Consider the following 17,121-nt stretch of genomic DNA (forward strand, 5'->3'; position numbering starts at 1 on the left):
CATATCATCCCCATAGAAACATCTAACTAATATAAACCATCTAATAATCTTACAAACTAAAGAAGAACAACACAAAATAATAATCTACGACGAACTAACACATTATTACTAGACTTCGATTAGAAGTATGATTGAATCGTCTAAATACAGAATGTTTAATGTTTTCCACGTTTGAACTTATCCTTGAGTGAAGAAGCTGTATTTGTTACAGATTATAATTGAACACAAACAAACTCATTCTTGTCATAATCATCTCATTATTCATCAACATAATTTTTTCAAGCGAATTCCTACTGATGAAATATGCGTAAATTTTTGATAGCCTTCCATATACTAGACTCGAGAAGAAGTAGAAGAAGTCTTCCATAGTAAGAAGAAGTTTGAGCATAGGCATAGAGATTCTATCACCTATGGAGACAAAGAACAAAATTTTGATCACCGAAACCCAACACACTAATTTTTCGTAAAATAAAAATAGATCGCCATTCCTATTTTTTTGAATAAAACATATCCAACTTTTAATTTGTTGCATAATTCCAATTCTAACCTAACACACAATTTCCAGGCATTCCTAGACGAAGTGAATGTAATGCTAACTGACTCTGGACAGCATCCAATTACTTGGATCAGGTACAACGATACAACAGAGCTGGACGATGCCTATCATGGGGATGCTAAGAGGTTCCCGCTGGCTGTCATCTTTCATACTGATCCTAGTCTTTATGGCGAACCGTTAAGGTAAACTTGTGTTTCATTTTAATCTTAAGACTTTTTATTTTAATTCTTTACTAGCTGCGCCCCGCGGTTTCACCCGCATGGCTCCACTACTTGGTCTTAGCGTGATATAGCCTTTATGAGCTAACACCTTTTTTTTTCAATTCTGACCAGTAGCTCCTGAGATAAGCGCGTTCAAACAAACAAACAAAACTCTTCAGCTTTATAATATTAGTATAGCTTATTTATTAAAGAAAACTTCACAGCTTACAAATTTATAAGAGGCAAGTAACCAGTACATTCTACCTTTGCAATTGCGTGTACACGATTTTCAAATTGCCCTTTAAAATACTTCTAAGACACAAGTAGCAAGTATAGGTATAGGCGAATTTTCAAATTAATTTCTGCTACAGCTTTTTCAAACAAATATTTGGAGTCACTGGTTGTTAGAGTTCTTTATTTTGTTTTTAATTCACTGAAGTTTGAAGGAATAAGTTCTCATTCCAACTTTATCTTACCAGAGAAAAGAATGCCTAACCTTTTACCTTTACTCCTTAGTTCAAATACTTTGTTATCATTTTTGATTTTCTTTTGTTTTTATATGAAAAATGTTTTCTCGTTCTTGTATATTCTTCTGAGATGTTGCAGTTTAATGCTGTTTTCTTTCAAATAATTGTCGAATCCTGACTCCTTATGACTTCAATAAATTGGCATAATATAATTTACACTTGGTACCTCTTGATGGAACTTTATTTTATAGTTAACTTATAAATAGCTATTATCACACATAAAACACAATTCACTAGTTCCACTTTTATTTCGATTTTTATTACAAAAAAAAATACATGAAATCTATAGTTACATCTGGCAATAAAGCTCACATATTCACCAATATTGTCAATTTCCAGATACACAATACGAACCAATCCATCCAAAGACGGTGGCACACCATCTACTCGAACATTGACAACTTCACCAGCAAAATGTCGAGATCGAACCAACACAGATTGGTCTACGGACTGGTCCCGTGGGGGGCAATTGATACCATTATCAGAAATGCATAGAGAAGACACCTGTCCTGTGTTACAGTATTACTATACTGGGTTCCTGGCGTTGCAGACGCTAATAGACTATGTCAAAATAAAGGTAAGACTTCAGGTAGAAAGTACCGTATACGTAGATCCGGCTCGAAGGACCACTAAATTTACGAGCCCTTGCTGGAAGTGTACATTTAAATTGTTGATTCTGAACAGGGACAGACGATAAGTGAAAAACTTGTAACGTTTTTGTACATTATTATCTGTTGTAACAAGTCGAATGATAAGTATGCAATGATAGGCAAGCAAGTTTTGTCATGCACACAACAACGCATCGTATTTGTTACGGTTAAATCGATTTATAATTGTACAGAACATGCAAAATTAAATATATCTGTCTTATTTAACAAACTTGCATCGAATATACTTTATCAATCAAGCAACCAAAATCAAAAAAGTCGTTTCATAATCACATTCATAGAATTCGTAATATAGACGTGGAGTAGATTAAGTATAAGCTTAACAATCTCTTTTTCCTAAACATTTACTTTTACATTATATGTGTAGGTATAAACGGCAATGTTATATGAAACTTTTATAAAATCACCTGTTATTTCCAGCTGGACACTGGCCAAGAATTCCTTCCCCCAAGAGTAGATCTACTCCAATTCCCCAAACGGCAGCACACCGGTGATTGGCTGGTGATCTTCCGGGTGATCATGCCGATGTACATGGTGATGACTCTGTCGCAGTTCATCACCTATCTGCTGATGCTGGTGGTGGGGGAGAAGGAGAAGAAGATCAGGGAAGGTATGCGGATAATGGGCTTGAAGGATTCGGTTTACTGGTAAGTTCTGAAAATTTTTATGGGAAAATTTTTAGCTGAGTTAAAAGGACATTTATTCATTTTAATATTATTTATTTGACATTTTGAAATACAGTACAGAGAGTAAAGATCAATATAATATGTATATTGATTGTTAAGTTTTTTTGTATGTATTGACTTTCTCTTATTTTTCGATGATAATAATAGTTCGTAAAATATATTTTTATTTTTTTCAGGGGTTCCTGGTTTTTAATCTACGCAGTTTTTGTTACAATATTGTCTATTGTGAGCACAGTTCTCTTGTTTACTTTAAAGGTAAATTATTTTGTCATTAAATCTATAGTTATATTAATTTTAAGTGCTTTCATAGTAATAACTAGCCGTCCACCCCGGCTTCGCCCGTGGTACATGTTTACGTTTTCTCTCCATAAGAACCATATCCGTACCGAATTAACGAAATCGGTTCTGCTATTCTCGAGTTATGCGCTTACCAACTTTGCGAATCATTTTTATATTATAGATTAATTAATCAATAACTTAATAAATATTATGTTTTCTTTTGTTTTCACAGGTTTTTCAACATTCGTCTTATATCCTGATATTCCTTCTGATGCTGCTGTTTGGATTCACTATTATTACCTTCGCGTTTATGTTGACTCCTTTCTTCGATAAAGCCAGAGTAAGTATCTATAAAATAAAACAGAGCTTAAGCGATTGTTTGTAATTTTAAAATAACGTCCTTTTCAATGTGAAGGCTGACAGTTGTATTATCATATTAACTGAAATTTTATTGGTAGACATAGGATATTATTGTCACCAGGATGTACAATTAATGGAAGAAAAGGAAAGACGATAAATAAGGGCATTTCTAATAGACAATACTTATCTATCTTTAGTCCCAAGTTTACTTTAAAAAAAAAAGACGGCTTGCACTCCGGGAGTGCCGGCAGAAGTGAAAACTTGATTATTAACGTTGAGCATGTTTGATATCCATCTGTCTTACGCTTTTTCGATCAGGTCACGTGTCCTGACGCGAGTTTAAGATTTTATACCCATTACAGAAAAAGTGCTCAACGCTGCTAAAGAAGTTTTCACTTCAATTATAAACCTAACAAATAATTCACACTTCCTCTAATAGACCAAATTTTTTCCAGACCGCAGGTATTCTAGGCAGTTTTGCCGTCAACCTGATGTCTGGGTTATACTTCATCCAAGTGTTTGTCTCCAACGCGGATTCCCTCGCCTTCTGGTTCCTGTCCCTCATCAGCTCGAGTTGTTATGCTTTGGCTATGGACAAGGTAATTGATTGCTTACATACATTAATATTAAGTTTGAAAGCATGCTTTATAAATGAGAAAATTTCAAAGAATGGAAAATTTCGATCGGGATTCGAAACCGCATCTTTTTGACATGCCATGCCGGGGCATCACATAAAAATTAAATATTTTATTGGCATAAACATTATTTATTTCTTTCTTTTTTCAACATACATATTCGTCCCCTTAAAATTAAAAGTTATTTGAAGTGAAAACTTCTTTAGCGGCGTTGAGCACTTTTTCTGTAATGGGTATAAAATCTTAAACTCGCGTCAGGACACGTGACCTGATCGAAAAAGCGTAAGACGGATGGATATCAAACATGCTCAACGTTAATAATCAAGTTTTCACTTCTGCCGGCACTCCCGGAGTGCAACCCGTCTTTTTTTTATTTTTATTTTATTGTTATGATTATTAAAACATACAACCTCTTTCAGGCTTTAGTACTAGACATGGCGGGAGTGGGAGTGACCTGGGAGAACTTGTGGAGTGGGCCCGGAGTGCCCTTCGGAGGGAGCCTCATCATGATGGCCATAGATACTGTTATCTATGCCTTCACAGCGTATTGGTTGGACGCTGTTATACCTAGTAAGTTAAGATTCTTATCTTATCTCTTTCTGTTATGGATTGTTTTATGGTTAACAACCATTTTCCCGCATTTATACTTACAACCGAATTAAGTAGACTTTGAACACTGTCCAATGCCCTTTCTTCTGAGATTTAAGCGATGATTTAAGAATAAATGCCAATTTCCAATAGCCAATAATCGTTTTTAGATATTTAACTATCCATTGCAAGTTAATTCTAAACCATTTTAGCGATTACGCAGCCAAAATATACACGAATAGAATTCTAGCAGTTAAGTTACCATAATATATATGCATGCATTCTATTTAAAACTTAAAAGACCAGCTTCTAAGCAATTAACAGATTAAAGGCTTTGTCAGATAGGACGCGTATTTTAGCGCTGCGTAGTAGCGCTACAGCGTCCTGTTTTAACGTCGCGCGAGACTTCGTCAAACAGAACGCTTTAGCGCGCGTTAGGACACAGCAATTGATATTATTAAAGCTGTTTACATAATTATTACTTACGAACAAAACAAGGTACAGCGATATTAACTCCGGAGTCGGAAGAATTTTTTACTTACCAGTTTCATTAATTTCTTCTCCGATTTGTGCCCACAATTTTGCCTTCATTGATATATCTTTATAGTTTATATGAACTATCCTTCGTATTATACAGGGTGTCCCACTATTGGTATACTAAGCGCGAAGGGACTTGTAGTTTTGCATACACTGATCACGTAAAAAATACTTAACACGTTGACTGCGGCACAGATATATCTGTAATTTCCATTACTGCGTTACGGGTCGTTTTAAACCTTGTCCTATACCAGACATTGTGGCGGCACGAGGCATATTAAACCCCACCGCCCGTAGGAGATCAAAATCCTTTTTTTGGCGCCAAATAAGACAAAGTGTGCGGCTTTTGTCGTGATTATTATTAACAATGAGTTCATTAACCTAAATCTACCGCCGCCCGTGGTTAGATTAGTTAGTTTAGATTCTATGGGTAAAATAAAATGTGGGGTCTGATGTACCCCATACCGCACTGAACGATAGCAGTTTTTCATATAATTTAGTGATGGGAAAAGAAATATCGACTTTATTTAATTGTATTTATTTATCAAACTTATGGATGTTTTTCATTAAAACAGGCCAAGCAATAATATTTTTTCAGATTTCAGATTTTAGAGTTTCACCACCCGGTTTTTCTTCATCTTCCTCCTTGATTAACTTTTTTCGGCAACGTTTCGACATAATCGGCAGCAGTCGTAATTCGTCGCGTGCTCAGTCTCGAATGTGTTGCACAACACTAACCGCGTGAAGCTAGCTTAGGGTGCGGTACGAGGTTCGCGGGGTACGAGGTTTTCGCAACCTCGTTCCGCACTGTGTTAGAATTTTTATTAGTTCAGTGCGGCACGAGGTCTAAGAAACCCGGTATTAAGGTCGGTATACCATTGAACTAGGAATCAATAGCACATCTCAGATATATAGATATCACTTTCCTACACTGAACCAGATGGAAGTTATGCCTCCCGCACGACAGAGAAGTTTAAGTTTTTTCCTACCGCTATAACGACGAGACACGGACAGGGTGTTTCAAGCCCTGTTTCGCAGCGAACGTGTTAAACAACAAAATTACGTCAAATTTTTTTTGCTAAATTTTTCCTGAAAATCCATGTTTTCTTCTCTAGCTTCGCGCAGCCGGCATATACCGCTTCTCTAATGTGAGCATTTTGTCTATGAAAACATAATCTTAAACGATATCTCACATGCGGGTGGCAAATTTGGGCGTGTTGCTTGTTAGGGGTGTACACATAGAGTTTTAAGAATTCATCTATCCGAAAAAAAATGCGTCTGGAATTTTATAAGTATTTTTTACGTACTCAGCGTATGCAAAACTATTACCTCCTTTGAGCTTAGTATACCAAAAGTGGGACACCCTGTATAAGCATGGATATTTTCTAACCAATTCTATCAAATTTTCGGTCTTTATGCAGTATTTTATTATTATTTTACGCCTATTAACTCCAACGCTAAAATAAAATTTGTAAAAAAATACAACACCCGACGTTAAAGCGTCCTAACGCCGCGACAGAGCGTTGCGTACTGCTAGCGCCGGCGCTCTGTTTGACGGTATTCTACGATGGTAGTAGAACACATCTTAGCGTCATATCGCGGCGTCAACTTAACGCTCTGACGCGCGCTAAGTACGCGTCCTGTCTGACAAAGCCTTAAGATTTTTTTGATTTGATTCTTAATATTATTGTCTCTAGAGTCAATCATCCTAATGTATTTATTGTTAAACATATTAATGTCCTTTTTACTCCAGGTGAATACGGCATTAAGCAGAAGCCCTGGTTCTGTCTGCTCCCTTCCTTCTGGCTTGGAAGCCGACGAGGAAGGGTTTCTGCTGTTCACTTCCATTCTAATGGTGATGCGCATAATAAGGATATTGAACCAGTGCCTAAGTGAGTTGTTTGTTTATCCTTTGAAGTTTTATAACAATTTTAAACTGAGTAGTTATTTATTTATTTATTTATAACACTTCATTGTACAAAACAATGTAGGAAATGTGGTACAAATTAATGAGGTACAAAAATTTTGCACAATAGGCGGCCTTATTGCTACACAGCAATCTCTGCCAGGCAACCTGGTAGGAAGTTATACTTAACTTAAAGAAACTATTATATTGATTGTGTAGAACTATTATGAGGATGGTTAGAATGTTTTGCTAGTCTGGTAATATGCTGGACTTGTCATTAAAATTCGGGTTAAGGAAACTCCTGCTAAATAAAAATGTTGTGTGGTTTTATGAAACCACGGTAAAAGTGAAACTGTTCGAACGGTTCCGAACACTGCTTTGTGTAGCGCATGTCGCGTGTCGGTCGGCTGCCGAGTAGGTATACCTACTTACAGTAGCAATACACGCGACATGCGCTACACAGACCAAACAGTTTGAGACGATGTAATAAAAGTTTCACTTTAAAATACAAAGTTTGCACGATAATTTGTTGTATAAGCTCATCGTAAAGAAGAGAGATTCCAAAAAATGCAGAAGAATAGAGCTTCAAAGCAAGTTATATTTATAGATGTTAAATGAAATTAAAACATTTCACTTTAAATATTAGTACAAGAATTGCAATATCAAATTGAACACAACTTTTCATGGAATTATGTTTTATTTTTAACCTTCATAACATTTTAGAGAACTACAAGACAAAGAAGCGATCAGGATCGTCGGTCTCCAGAAATCCTTCCGGCATTGCCGTAAACCAGAGATCAAAGCAATCGACGGTATAGACCTTAGCATCTACGAGGGGCAGATCACAGCTGTTCTGGGGCACAATGGGGCAGGGAAATCTACTCTGTTCAATATATTGACTGGATTAACTGCCCCTACTGCTGGCACCGCTTATGTGTATGGATTGGATGTTAGGTGAGGAAATATTAAAAAAAAAGACGGGTTGCACTGGGGGAGTGCAGGCAGAAGTGAAAACTTGATTATTAACGTTGAGCATGTTTGATATTTTGGAATGGTATCCGTCTTACGCTTTTTCGATCAGGTCACGTGTCCTGACGCGAGTTTAAGATTTTATACCCATTACAGAAAAAGTGCTCAACGCCGCTAAAGAAGTTTTCACTTCAAAAATGGCTAGTGTAATGTGAAATTGATTTTAAGGGGAAGATGGGTGTTTTACTTTACATTTTTAAGTTTAAATAACACTACATGCTTCTGCTTCAGTTTTAAGAAGCAACAATATCATCAATGTTTAAAAAAAATGGGCGATGATAATAATATTATGTACTTAAAATTTTAATTATTGTCTTTATTTTAAGATTAAGTGCATTTTATTGAACATTATAATTATTATCTGTTACAGTTTAATTTTCAAAACAACTTTTGTTAAATGTTTGTCATTTAAAACTATTTGATAATACGACATGACCCGGTCTATTAACTATTTACGCGTTATTTCGTCTAGGGTACCATACATATAAAAATATATATTATACACACATATATTAATTGAAATTAATTCTAAATATTAAAAGCGATGTTGATAATTTATTAAAATTAAAATAATTTTCGCAGAGATCCCAACGACATGCATGAAATCCGCCAAATGACTGGAGTTTGTCCACAACAAGATGTGCTTTTCGATTTGTTATCTGTGAAGGAACATTTGAAATTCTTCGCAGCTATAAAGGTATGTATTATAAATGATCATGATGAAATAATATAAATTATTATTACCAGGTATACCAGAATACCCTTTTGTAGAAGTAGAAGTTTTTCACATTTCTGTATGAAAGAATTGAAGTACATAATAAATATAAGCGAACAATTAACTATTCATTATTATTGTTTGTTTTCGAAGATACTGTAAGTGCTGTGCTACACTAAAATACTAAGAAAAAAAATGTTGTGTGGTTTTATGAAACCACGGTAAAAGTGAAACTTAGGCACATTAATTATCGTACGGTTCTGAACACTGCTTTATACCTACTCGGCAGCCGACCGTCACGCGACATGCGCTACACAGACCAAAAAGTTTGAGACGATGTAATAAAATTTTCACTTTAAATACTATTTTTACAGTTATATTTTAAAGTAAATATTCCTGAAAACCAATATAACAATTTATTTATTACCTAATTACTTTTAATCAGGGTATACCAAGCAAGCGAATACCAGACGAAGTCCACAAGGCAGTATCCGAAGTGGGTCTCCTGGACCAAATGGACGTGTTCTCGAAGCATCTGTCTGGCGGGCAGAGACGGAGATTGAGTATAGCCATCGCTTTTATTGGTGATCCTAAGGTGAGTTAGGAGTTTTCTTTTGAAGAAAAACTTCTTTAGACGCGTTGGAGTAAATTTTCAAAGTCATGTCATATGGCAATACCGTCACGACATGGAGTAAAGTGACGATTTTGGTATCTTTGAATCTTGCCAAAGAAGTTTCACTTGTGACACGTGTCCTGAGCACACACTCTCTTTTTTAATAAACAAAGTGAAGAAAATAATAATTTTGTTTAAAAACTCAAACCTTTTATGTTTTGGGTAAATTTTAAATACTTATCAGTTACAATTTAATTCAAAAATCGTCAAACGTCCATGTACATTCTTCTAATTACAGCAGAAACGCGCAAACAATATCCATTTGAACATTACTATGAACGCATGTCTACCAATGCCTTTTGTACCATATACTTGTGTTTTTTATAGTTTCAATAACATTTACATGAATTTGTGCGAAATGAAATATTATTTCAGTTTAAATATCTAAACTCAATTGAATCAATGTTTTTTTTCAGATAATTATCCTCGACGAACCCACCGCGGGTGTAGATCCGGTATCAAGACGGAAAACATGGCGCATCTTACAGCGAGCGAAGCGTGGACGAGTTCTCTTACTGACCACGCACTTTATGGACGAAGCTGATATACTTGGGGATAGGAAAGCTGTTATTAGCAAGGGCAGGGTAAGGAAAATTGGTCTTTATACATAGTAGGGTTAAGAACTGTTTTGGCGTGAATTATTGATAGGGTAAGCGTGAGCCTCTTATTGATCACGCATTTTATGGACGAAGCCGATATACTTGGGGATAGGAAAGCTGTTATTAGCAAGGGCAGGGTAAGGAAAATTTTACTTTATGTTGTGGGTTTAAGGTCTGTTTTAGTGTTGTTTATCTTACGTATAGTAGAAGGCAAGTATTGAGTAAGATGGTATGGGACAGTGCTTATGCCTATATGCCTATATTTATTACCAGCTCTTTTTGATTCGTTTGTGTGGGATTTTGTATTTGTTTAATTAAATATTTATTTAGATCGCTGAATCTTATAATTTATATTACAGGTACGCTGTGCTGGCACATCGTTGTTTTTAAAAAATAAATTTGGTATCGGATACCATTTAACACTGGTGTTGGATGGTAAGTTGTTGATATGTTTTAAACAATCGTCACTATTATACTTTTATAACACAGATCATCACTATTTTACTTTTATTTCACTCGTATAAAAAAACCACACGATCACAAAACTGTATCAATGAATGCGCAACACTGTTACTATAAAACTGTGTCAACTTTCACAAAGCTCCATCAATCCGTAAACTCTTCTGTTTTACTACTCTATCGACCATCACATAGTTCTAACACTTCTAACAATGAGTAAATTCTCCTACAATATATTTTACTGTTATCTATCGATGTATGCACAACTTTAACAAAACTCGGCTCTAACGAAAAAGCGCGGCGTCACGGACGGGAACTGTCCTACATTCTACGACACTATCACATAATTCTATCAATGCGCTACTATTACACAATTCTATCGACTATCACAAAGGCCTATCACTGCGTAAACCTTCCTGCCACTCTATCGACTCTACAAACTACAACTCTATACAGGCGCGTGCCGATAACCAAATCTTTCTACATCCAGTCGCACTATAACACAACTCTAACATGTACAATATCTCCAACTACACAACTCTATCGACTCTACAAACTCTACAACTCTATTTATTTATTTATTTATTTATTTGTCAGAATTGTGGTAATATATAAGGTCACATGATTCAATCAACAAAACAGTCCACACAATTCGCCAAACAATTGGCATACAAATTTTTCACGATTACATCTACCACAGGAGCATGTCGTGAGAACCAAATCACTCGCCTTGTACGTGGTCACGTGGGACGCGCAGAAAAAGCGCGGCGTCACGGTCGGGAACTGTCCTACATTCTACCACATTATGCGGTTCATCTGTTCCCGCCGTTATTCCATGCGATTGAAACGGAGATACGGGAGAAGACTAATCGGTTGGGTGAGTATAATTTATATTTATTTATTCATTTATTTCAGGCAAAAAATGTAATTACTGTTAAAGATCTTCTATTATCTGTGTTAATAAACTATTAAAAATGTGTGTGTGCCAAATTAAATGAAAATTGGTTCAGCAGTTTTTGCGTGAAGGAATAACAAACAAATAAACATACAAATTATCTTAAAACCGAATATTAGTAGGATTGTGTAGTGACTTGTTTAAGGTGATCATTAAGTATATCATTTTTGTACCTTTTTATAACATTATTTTATTATTTATTAGGTTTTGTCATTATGCGAATCTGCTCGTATTTTCTGATGTGATTATGTTTTCAATTTTTAGCACTAATAAACGCCTCGTTTAATAAGTTTTGGACATAAAGAACAGAAATACATATTTTTTTACCAAACGTGGATTTCATTGGAATCTAAGGTCCTTCAAAATATTCTCTAGGCATCACAAGTTACGGCGTATCAATGACAACATTAGAAGAAGTGTTCCTAAGTTTAGAAGGTGAAAATATTGAAGAAATGGAGTCCGTAGAAGGTGTATCTTCTGTAAAGCTGGTGCGAGCTCGAGCGCTGTCCAGAAGTCTGTCGTTGCAAAGCAAAACTCTTAGCTACCAGGTGAGCTATTTATTAATAAATAATAAGTCAACATAATTATAAAAAAAAACAACGAGGTATTTTTCTGGATGGACATGAAAAATATTCTATAATTGTTTATATTATGACTATAATTGTTTTATTTTCTAAACGACTCTATATCTCACGTTTGCTTAGCCTAGTCTTGACCTCAACTTTATCGAAGCATTATGTATTTTAGTAAATATTTCCATATTTATTATTTCTTATACGATCGATATTCCAATTAATTTATTGAAGTGAAACTTCCTTATAGTAGGGGAGGCCAAGAGGGGATTTTGGGATTTACTCGAGCGCGTCAGATTACTATAAGGGACGGTACCTTAGCTATTCATTAGTACCTCTAGTCAATATGAGCAGTTATGGTTGGTGGGTGCGCTCAGGGGCCCCGCTGGAAAATTTGAATAATCCATAATTCCCTAAGGTTGAGCTCGAATCGTCAGATTAGCGAAATGGGGACTTCTTATATTGTAATTAACCCCCCCATATATTCATCTGACGCGCTCGAATAATATTACTTTAATTTTTTACCCTTTCTTCATAGCGATTAAATCGCCACTTAAATCGTCAGATTAACGTATACTTTTTTTCAGTGACGTCCTGGAGCATGCAAAATATCAATATCTAACGCGCTTGAGTATTTCCAAGCCAATTTTTTTCTTTTTTAAATTAAAAAAAATCAAAAAACCCTTCCCCACCGCTAAAAGTGAAAACATTATAGGACCTTTTTTTCTCGCTATGGTCTAATCTACCAATTTTAATAGATTCCCGTGACGCTCGAGTAAATCCACATTTAGCATCCTGGGCTCCCCTACTATTATCGGGGTTGGAAAAAAATTTAGTGTAACATTTTTTCGTTACGCGCCATCTTGTTTATATCCCTACCACGCGTGATTGACGTATTTCTGTAAAGTTGCATATAGTCAATGATTTTTTGAAAAATAAGGCCATAAAGAAGTTTCACTTCTTACATTAGTACACGCACACATTTTTTTTTAATATAATTTTACAGGAACTAAATGATAAAGAGCAACAAAAAACGACGTCCCTCACTCCCCCCGCGTCCCACGCTCTTCACTCCACCACACATGGAGTCGAACATGTTAAGGTAAGATTAGTAAGTATTTGTATTAGATTAGTAAGTATTTATTGTAACTTTTATTATATGGTAGTTAACTGAAATTAAAAAAAAATATCATATTATGTATATGTATTTATTAATTGTAAGTTGTAATAAATAAAGCTTATTATAACTGAAATTTCTTTTGTTTTGGTGTCTTTTTTCGTCCAGTCTAACTTAGATCTACATAATAAATAAATATTAGAATTTAATTGTTTAAAATTTTCTTCACTGAAAAAACAAAAATCATATATTCTTGTACTACTGCCATCAGCCCCTCTATAAACAAATCTTTTGTTTGTACATTTATCATATCCGCATCATTTCAAAACAGAATATTATGACCATCGATTTCGTACTCTATAATTAATTTCTGTAGAAAAGCAGTTAATTTTGTACCATATACAGATGTAGTAATATGGTAATATATAAAACGCTTAGCCAGAAACATAAACCAAAATAAGTGAATATTACATACTAGTTGCGCTCCGCGGTTTCACCCGCATGGCAACGCTTCCGTTGGTCTTAGCGTAATGATATATAGCCTATAGCCTTCCTCGATAAATGAGCTATCCAACACCGAAAGAATTTATCAAATCGCACTAGTAGTTTTTGAGATTAAATAAAGGACAGCGCTAGTCGTCCGCTAAACGGATGAATAAAATAAATTAGTCGTCCGATTACCGGATGAATAAAATAATTTAATCGTCCGATAACATCTATTTATCTATATAGTTAGGTTATCGGGGTTTCTTTAGAGAACTGCCGCACGTATTATAGGTTTTTTGTGGGGGGAGGAGGGCACACGTAGGTATTTGATTTTTTTTTGCGCGTCGACGGAGCCCCGCTTCGCGGGGCTCCTATTTCTGTGTAGTTTTTTTTAAAGAAACCTAACCTAACCTAACGGCTAACCTAACCTAAACTAGATTTTTTTTTTGCGCGTCGACGGAGCCCCGCTTCGCGGGGCTCCTATTTCTGTGTAGTTTTTTTTTTAAGAAACCTAACCTAACCTAACGGCTAACCTAACCTAACTTGATTTTTTTTTGCGCGTCGACGGAGCCCCGCTTCGCGGGGCTCCTATTTCTGTGTAGTTTTTTTTTTAAGAAACCTAACCTAACCTAACCTAACGGCTAACCTAACCTAACTTGATTTTTTTTTGCGCGTCGACGGAGCCCCGCTTCGCGGGGCTCCTATTTCTGTGTAGTTTTTTTTTTAAGAAACCTAACCTAACCTAACCTAACGGCTAACCTAACCTAACTTGATTTTTTTTTGCGCGTCGACGGAGCCCCGCTTCGCGGGGCTCCTATTTCTGTGTAGTTTTTTTTTAAGAAACCTAACCTAACCTAACCTAAAGGCTAACCTAACCTAAACCTAACCTAACGGATTGAGGGTGAATATCTCGGCCATTTTTGATTTTAGAGAAAAGTTGTTCCTATAAAACATGCTTATATTAGCGTTATCTTTACGATAAAACAATAATAAATAGGTGTTAAAATGACACCAACTCCATCAAAAGTCCTGCGCCCCCTTTGCTTTAGTTCAACCCAACTAGCTTTAGTGTTAAAAGGTTATCTAGTAATCCGAATAATCGGACGATTAAATTATTTTATTCATCCGGTAATCGGACGCTTAAATTATTTTATTCATCCGGTAATCGGACGACTAATTTATTTTATTCATCCGTTTAGCGGACGACTAGACACTTCGTTAAATAAAAATAAATAAAGCTTTATTTGATCCATAAGATACAGTTATAGTTTCAATTACAATTTAGGTACAATATTAGAACAGTTTAGATACTAATCAAGATAATATAATTTAATAAAGTTAATTTAAGTACTAGGTAGGTTTCTATATGGACCCCGTACGGGTAAAAGCCTCCCCCAAAAAATGCCACTTGTCCCTGTCTTGTTTTTGAGATTAGCGCGTTCAAACAAACAAACTCTTCAGCTTTATGATATTATTATAGAACCACTAAGATCCTGTTACATAATATGGATAATATTAAACAGGTGACACCAGATGTGCCCGTCTCTGTAGAAGCATTAGGCGAGATAGTGAAAACGAATCCATCTTGTTGGCGGACGTTCTGTGCGCTCGTGTACATACGGACGGTCAGAATGATCAGAGACCCGTACAAGCTATATGTCATGATCTTTATGCCTATCAGTAAGTATCGATTACTCTAAATATTGTACATGATGTAGGTTTCGAATTTGAAAAAGTTATAGAATCTCTTGGAAAATTTTAGTTATAATGCTAAAAATAAGTGGTATTCGATATTTTTCTTGATATACCGAATTTGGAACAAAATTATATTGTTGCAAGGACTTATTAATAGCAATCGTATTTTAGTGCAAAAAGAAGTAAAATTTTAACACGATAAATTTTAAGAATATCTTTTGTATTTCGAATATTTTGTGTTTTCATTATTAAAAAGTTAATAGTTTTAGTCACTTCCTGCCTCTATAATAAATTCTTTCTTTACAGTATCCTGCGCTCTTGGACTCTACATAAAATCACGTCAGATCGTATTTTTTCGAATGCAACCTCTCAAATTGGACCCCAATGCGTACGCCAACAAGACCCCGACCGCTTTACATACAGAATTAAACGATTTTCAAGTTGTAGACGATTTCAAAACATCCTTAGAAACATTAGGAGCGTATCCGATTGGATTGTTCGATGGAAACTTCTCGAGTCTTCTAGATATGGAGAATTTTGGCGCGTTCAGTTTGAAGGAAAGTCAGATTCCATACGGGAATATATTGGCCTACTATAATAGTACTTATACGCACAGTTTGCCTATTATTGTTAATCTTTTGGACAATAGTATTTACAGGTAAGGATTTTGGACTATTATTGTCGTTAAGAATGAAAAATGGAATGGTGATTTTACAGTGTTAGACTTTTTCAAGATAAACGTAGATAGATTGTCTAAATATTTAAAAATATAAAAAGAGCGTGTGTGCCGAGCATACGTGTCAGAAGTGAAACTTCTTTGATTCAAAGAAAATCGTCGCCTTACTCCATGACGTAACGGTATTGCCATGACGCGACCTTAATTTACGCGAAATTTTACTCTCAACGTGCCTAAAGAAGTTTCACTTCAAAAATTATTGCAATCGTCAAATCAAAAATGAATGCTTAAATTGAGTCGATGAATTACCATTTTACTTTTTACGTATTAAAACTTTATACATGTGTATTGATAATTCCAGGGTTTTAATGTCAGCGTCAGGGCAATTAGAAAACTTCAGGCCTATAGAAGTTTTGACGCATCCGTTCCAACAAACAGAACAGCCGGAAGAATTTAATCTCGGTAGTGTTGTGTGCGCCATCTTTATGGGAATGATATTCGCGTTAGTTCCTGTTACATTGGCTGTTGATATTGTTTATGATAGAGAGGTAAGTTTGAATTTTGGTTGATTTTGTATGGGGGTTTCCAAGGTTCTACTCTTGGTCCGCTGTTGTTTATGTTATATGTAAATGATTAAATGTAAAATCATCTTTTGGTGGTAATGAAATTGCAATGTTATAAATTATTTAAGGGCCGATTTTTCAATGCTTGGGTAAAATTTATCCGGCCAATAAAGTATTACACGATAATATTAAAATGTCACGTAAACTGTCAAATACGGGCAATTAGAATACGTTTTTAAAATGGTAGTTTTATACATTATTCGACGAATAAATTTTATACAAGCATTGAAAAATCGGCCCTAAGTCAAATAACACCTAAAAATATGCCAATAAAACTATTAAAGACGTCCTGATGGAATATGTATATTGTTAATATTTTATGAAATTTGTTTGTACATAAACATTTATTTTGAAACTATATATTTTATTCTAACTATACTTATTTCGTAGATTAAGGCAAAGAATCAGTTGCGAGTGAATGGTCTCTCCATGAGTATGTATTTCCTTACGTACTTCACCATTCTTATCTTCATCATGATTCTAACGAGTGTTGGTGTATTGATACTTGTAAGTATATTCACTTATTATTTTTTATGAAAGTGTTTTCTTATATTGGATTAAATTTTACGATATTAGATAA

At 35.2% G+C, this 17,121-nt stretch overlaps 1 protein-coding gene and 1 long non-coding RNA gene across 4 annotated transcripts in view; one reads left to right on the forward strand and one right to left on the reverse strand.

Moving 5' to 3' along the window:
- LOC149478646 (uncharacterized) overlaps positions 1–17,121 on the reverse strand; it is a 329,584-nt gene that overhangs the window by 53,005 nt on the left and 259,458 nt on the right. The window lies entirely within an intron of this gene.
- Positions 1–17,121, forward strand: part of LOC149478648 (cholesterol transporter ABCA5-like) — a 57,965-nt gene that overhangs the window by 25,934 nt on the left and 14,910 nt on the right. For 2 of the 3 annotated variants that reach the window (XM_089708629.1, XM_089708631.1), the window contains exons 4-23: positions 566–738; positions 1,623–1,860; positions 2,372–2,598; positions 2,814–2,892; positions 3,149–3,256; positions 3,732–3,875; positions 4,331–4,481; positions 6,790–6,928; positions 7,666–7,896; positions 8,554–8,668; positions 9,132–9,281; positions 9,776–9,943; positions 10,318–10,393; positions 11,118–11,294; positions 11,748–11,920; positions 12,951–13,046; positions 15,071–15,227; positions 15,549–15,900; positions 16,280–16,466; positions 16,932–17,048. In XM_089708629.1, the coding sequence (XP_089564755.1) occupies positions 566–738; positions 1,623–1,860; positions 2,372–2,598; positions 2,814–2,892; positions 3,149–3,256; positions 3,732–3,875; positions 4,331–4,481; positions 6,790–6,928; positions 7,666–7,896; positions 8,554–8,668; positions 9,132–9,281; positions 9,776–9,943; positions 10,318–10,393; positions 11,118–11,294; positions 11,748–11,920; positions 12,951–13,046; positions 15,071–15,227; positions 15,549–15,900; positions 16,280–16,466; positions 16,932–17,048 (3,258 nt within the window). Of the gene's footprint in view, positions 1–565; positions 739–1,622; positions 1,861–2,371; positions 2,599–2,813; positions 2,893–3,148; positions 3,257–3,731; positions 3,876–4,330; positions 4,482–6,789; positions 6,929–7,665; positions 7,897–8,553; positions 8,669–9,131; positions 9,282–9,775; positions 9,944–10,317; positions 10,394–11,117; positions 11,295–11,747; positions 11,921–12,950; positions 13,056–15,070; positions 15,228–15,548; positions 15,901–16,279; positions 16,467–16,931; positions 17,049–17,121 lie in introns of all 3 variants that reach the window. The other variant, XM_089708630.1, reaches the window with a different exon arrangement.

The sequence above is a fragment of the Colias philodice genome, chromosome 21 (assembly GCF_061535455.1).
Source record: "Colias philodice isolate Cphi_HAF_F1 chromosome 21, ilColPhil1 Martin Lab GWU primary, whole genome shotgun sequence".
In the NCBI taxonomy this organism is placed as follows: domain Eukaryota; kingdom Metazoa; phylum Arthropoda; class Insecta; order Lepidoptera; family Pieridae; genus Colias; species Colias philodice.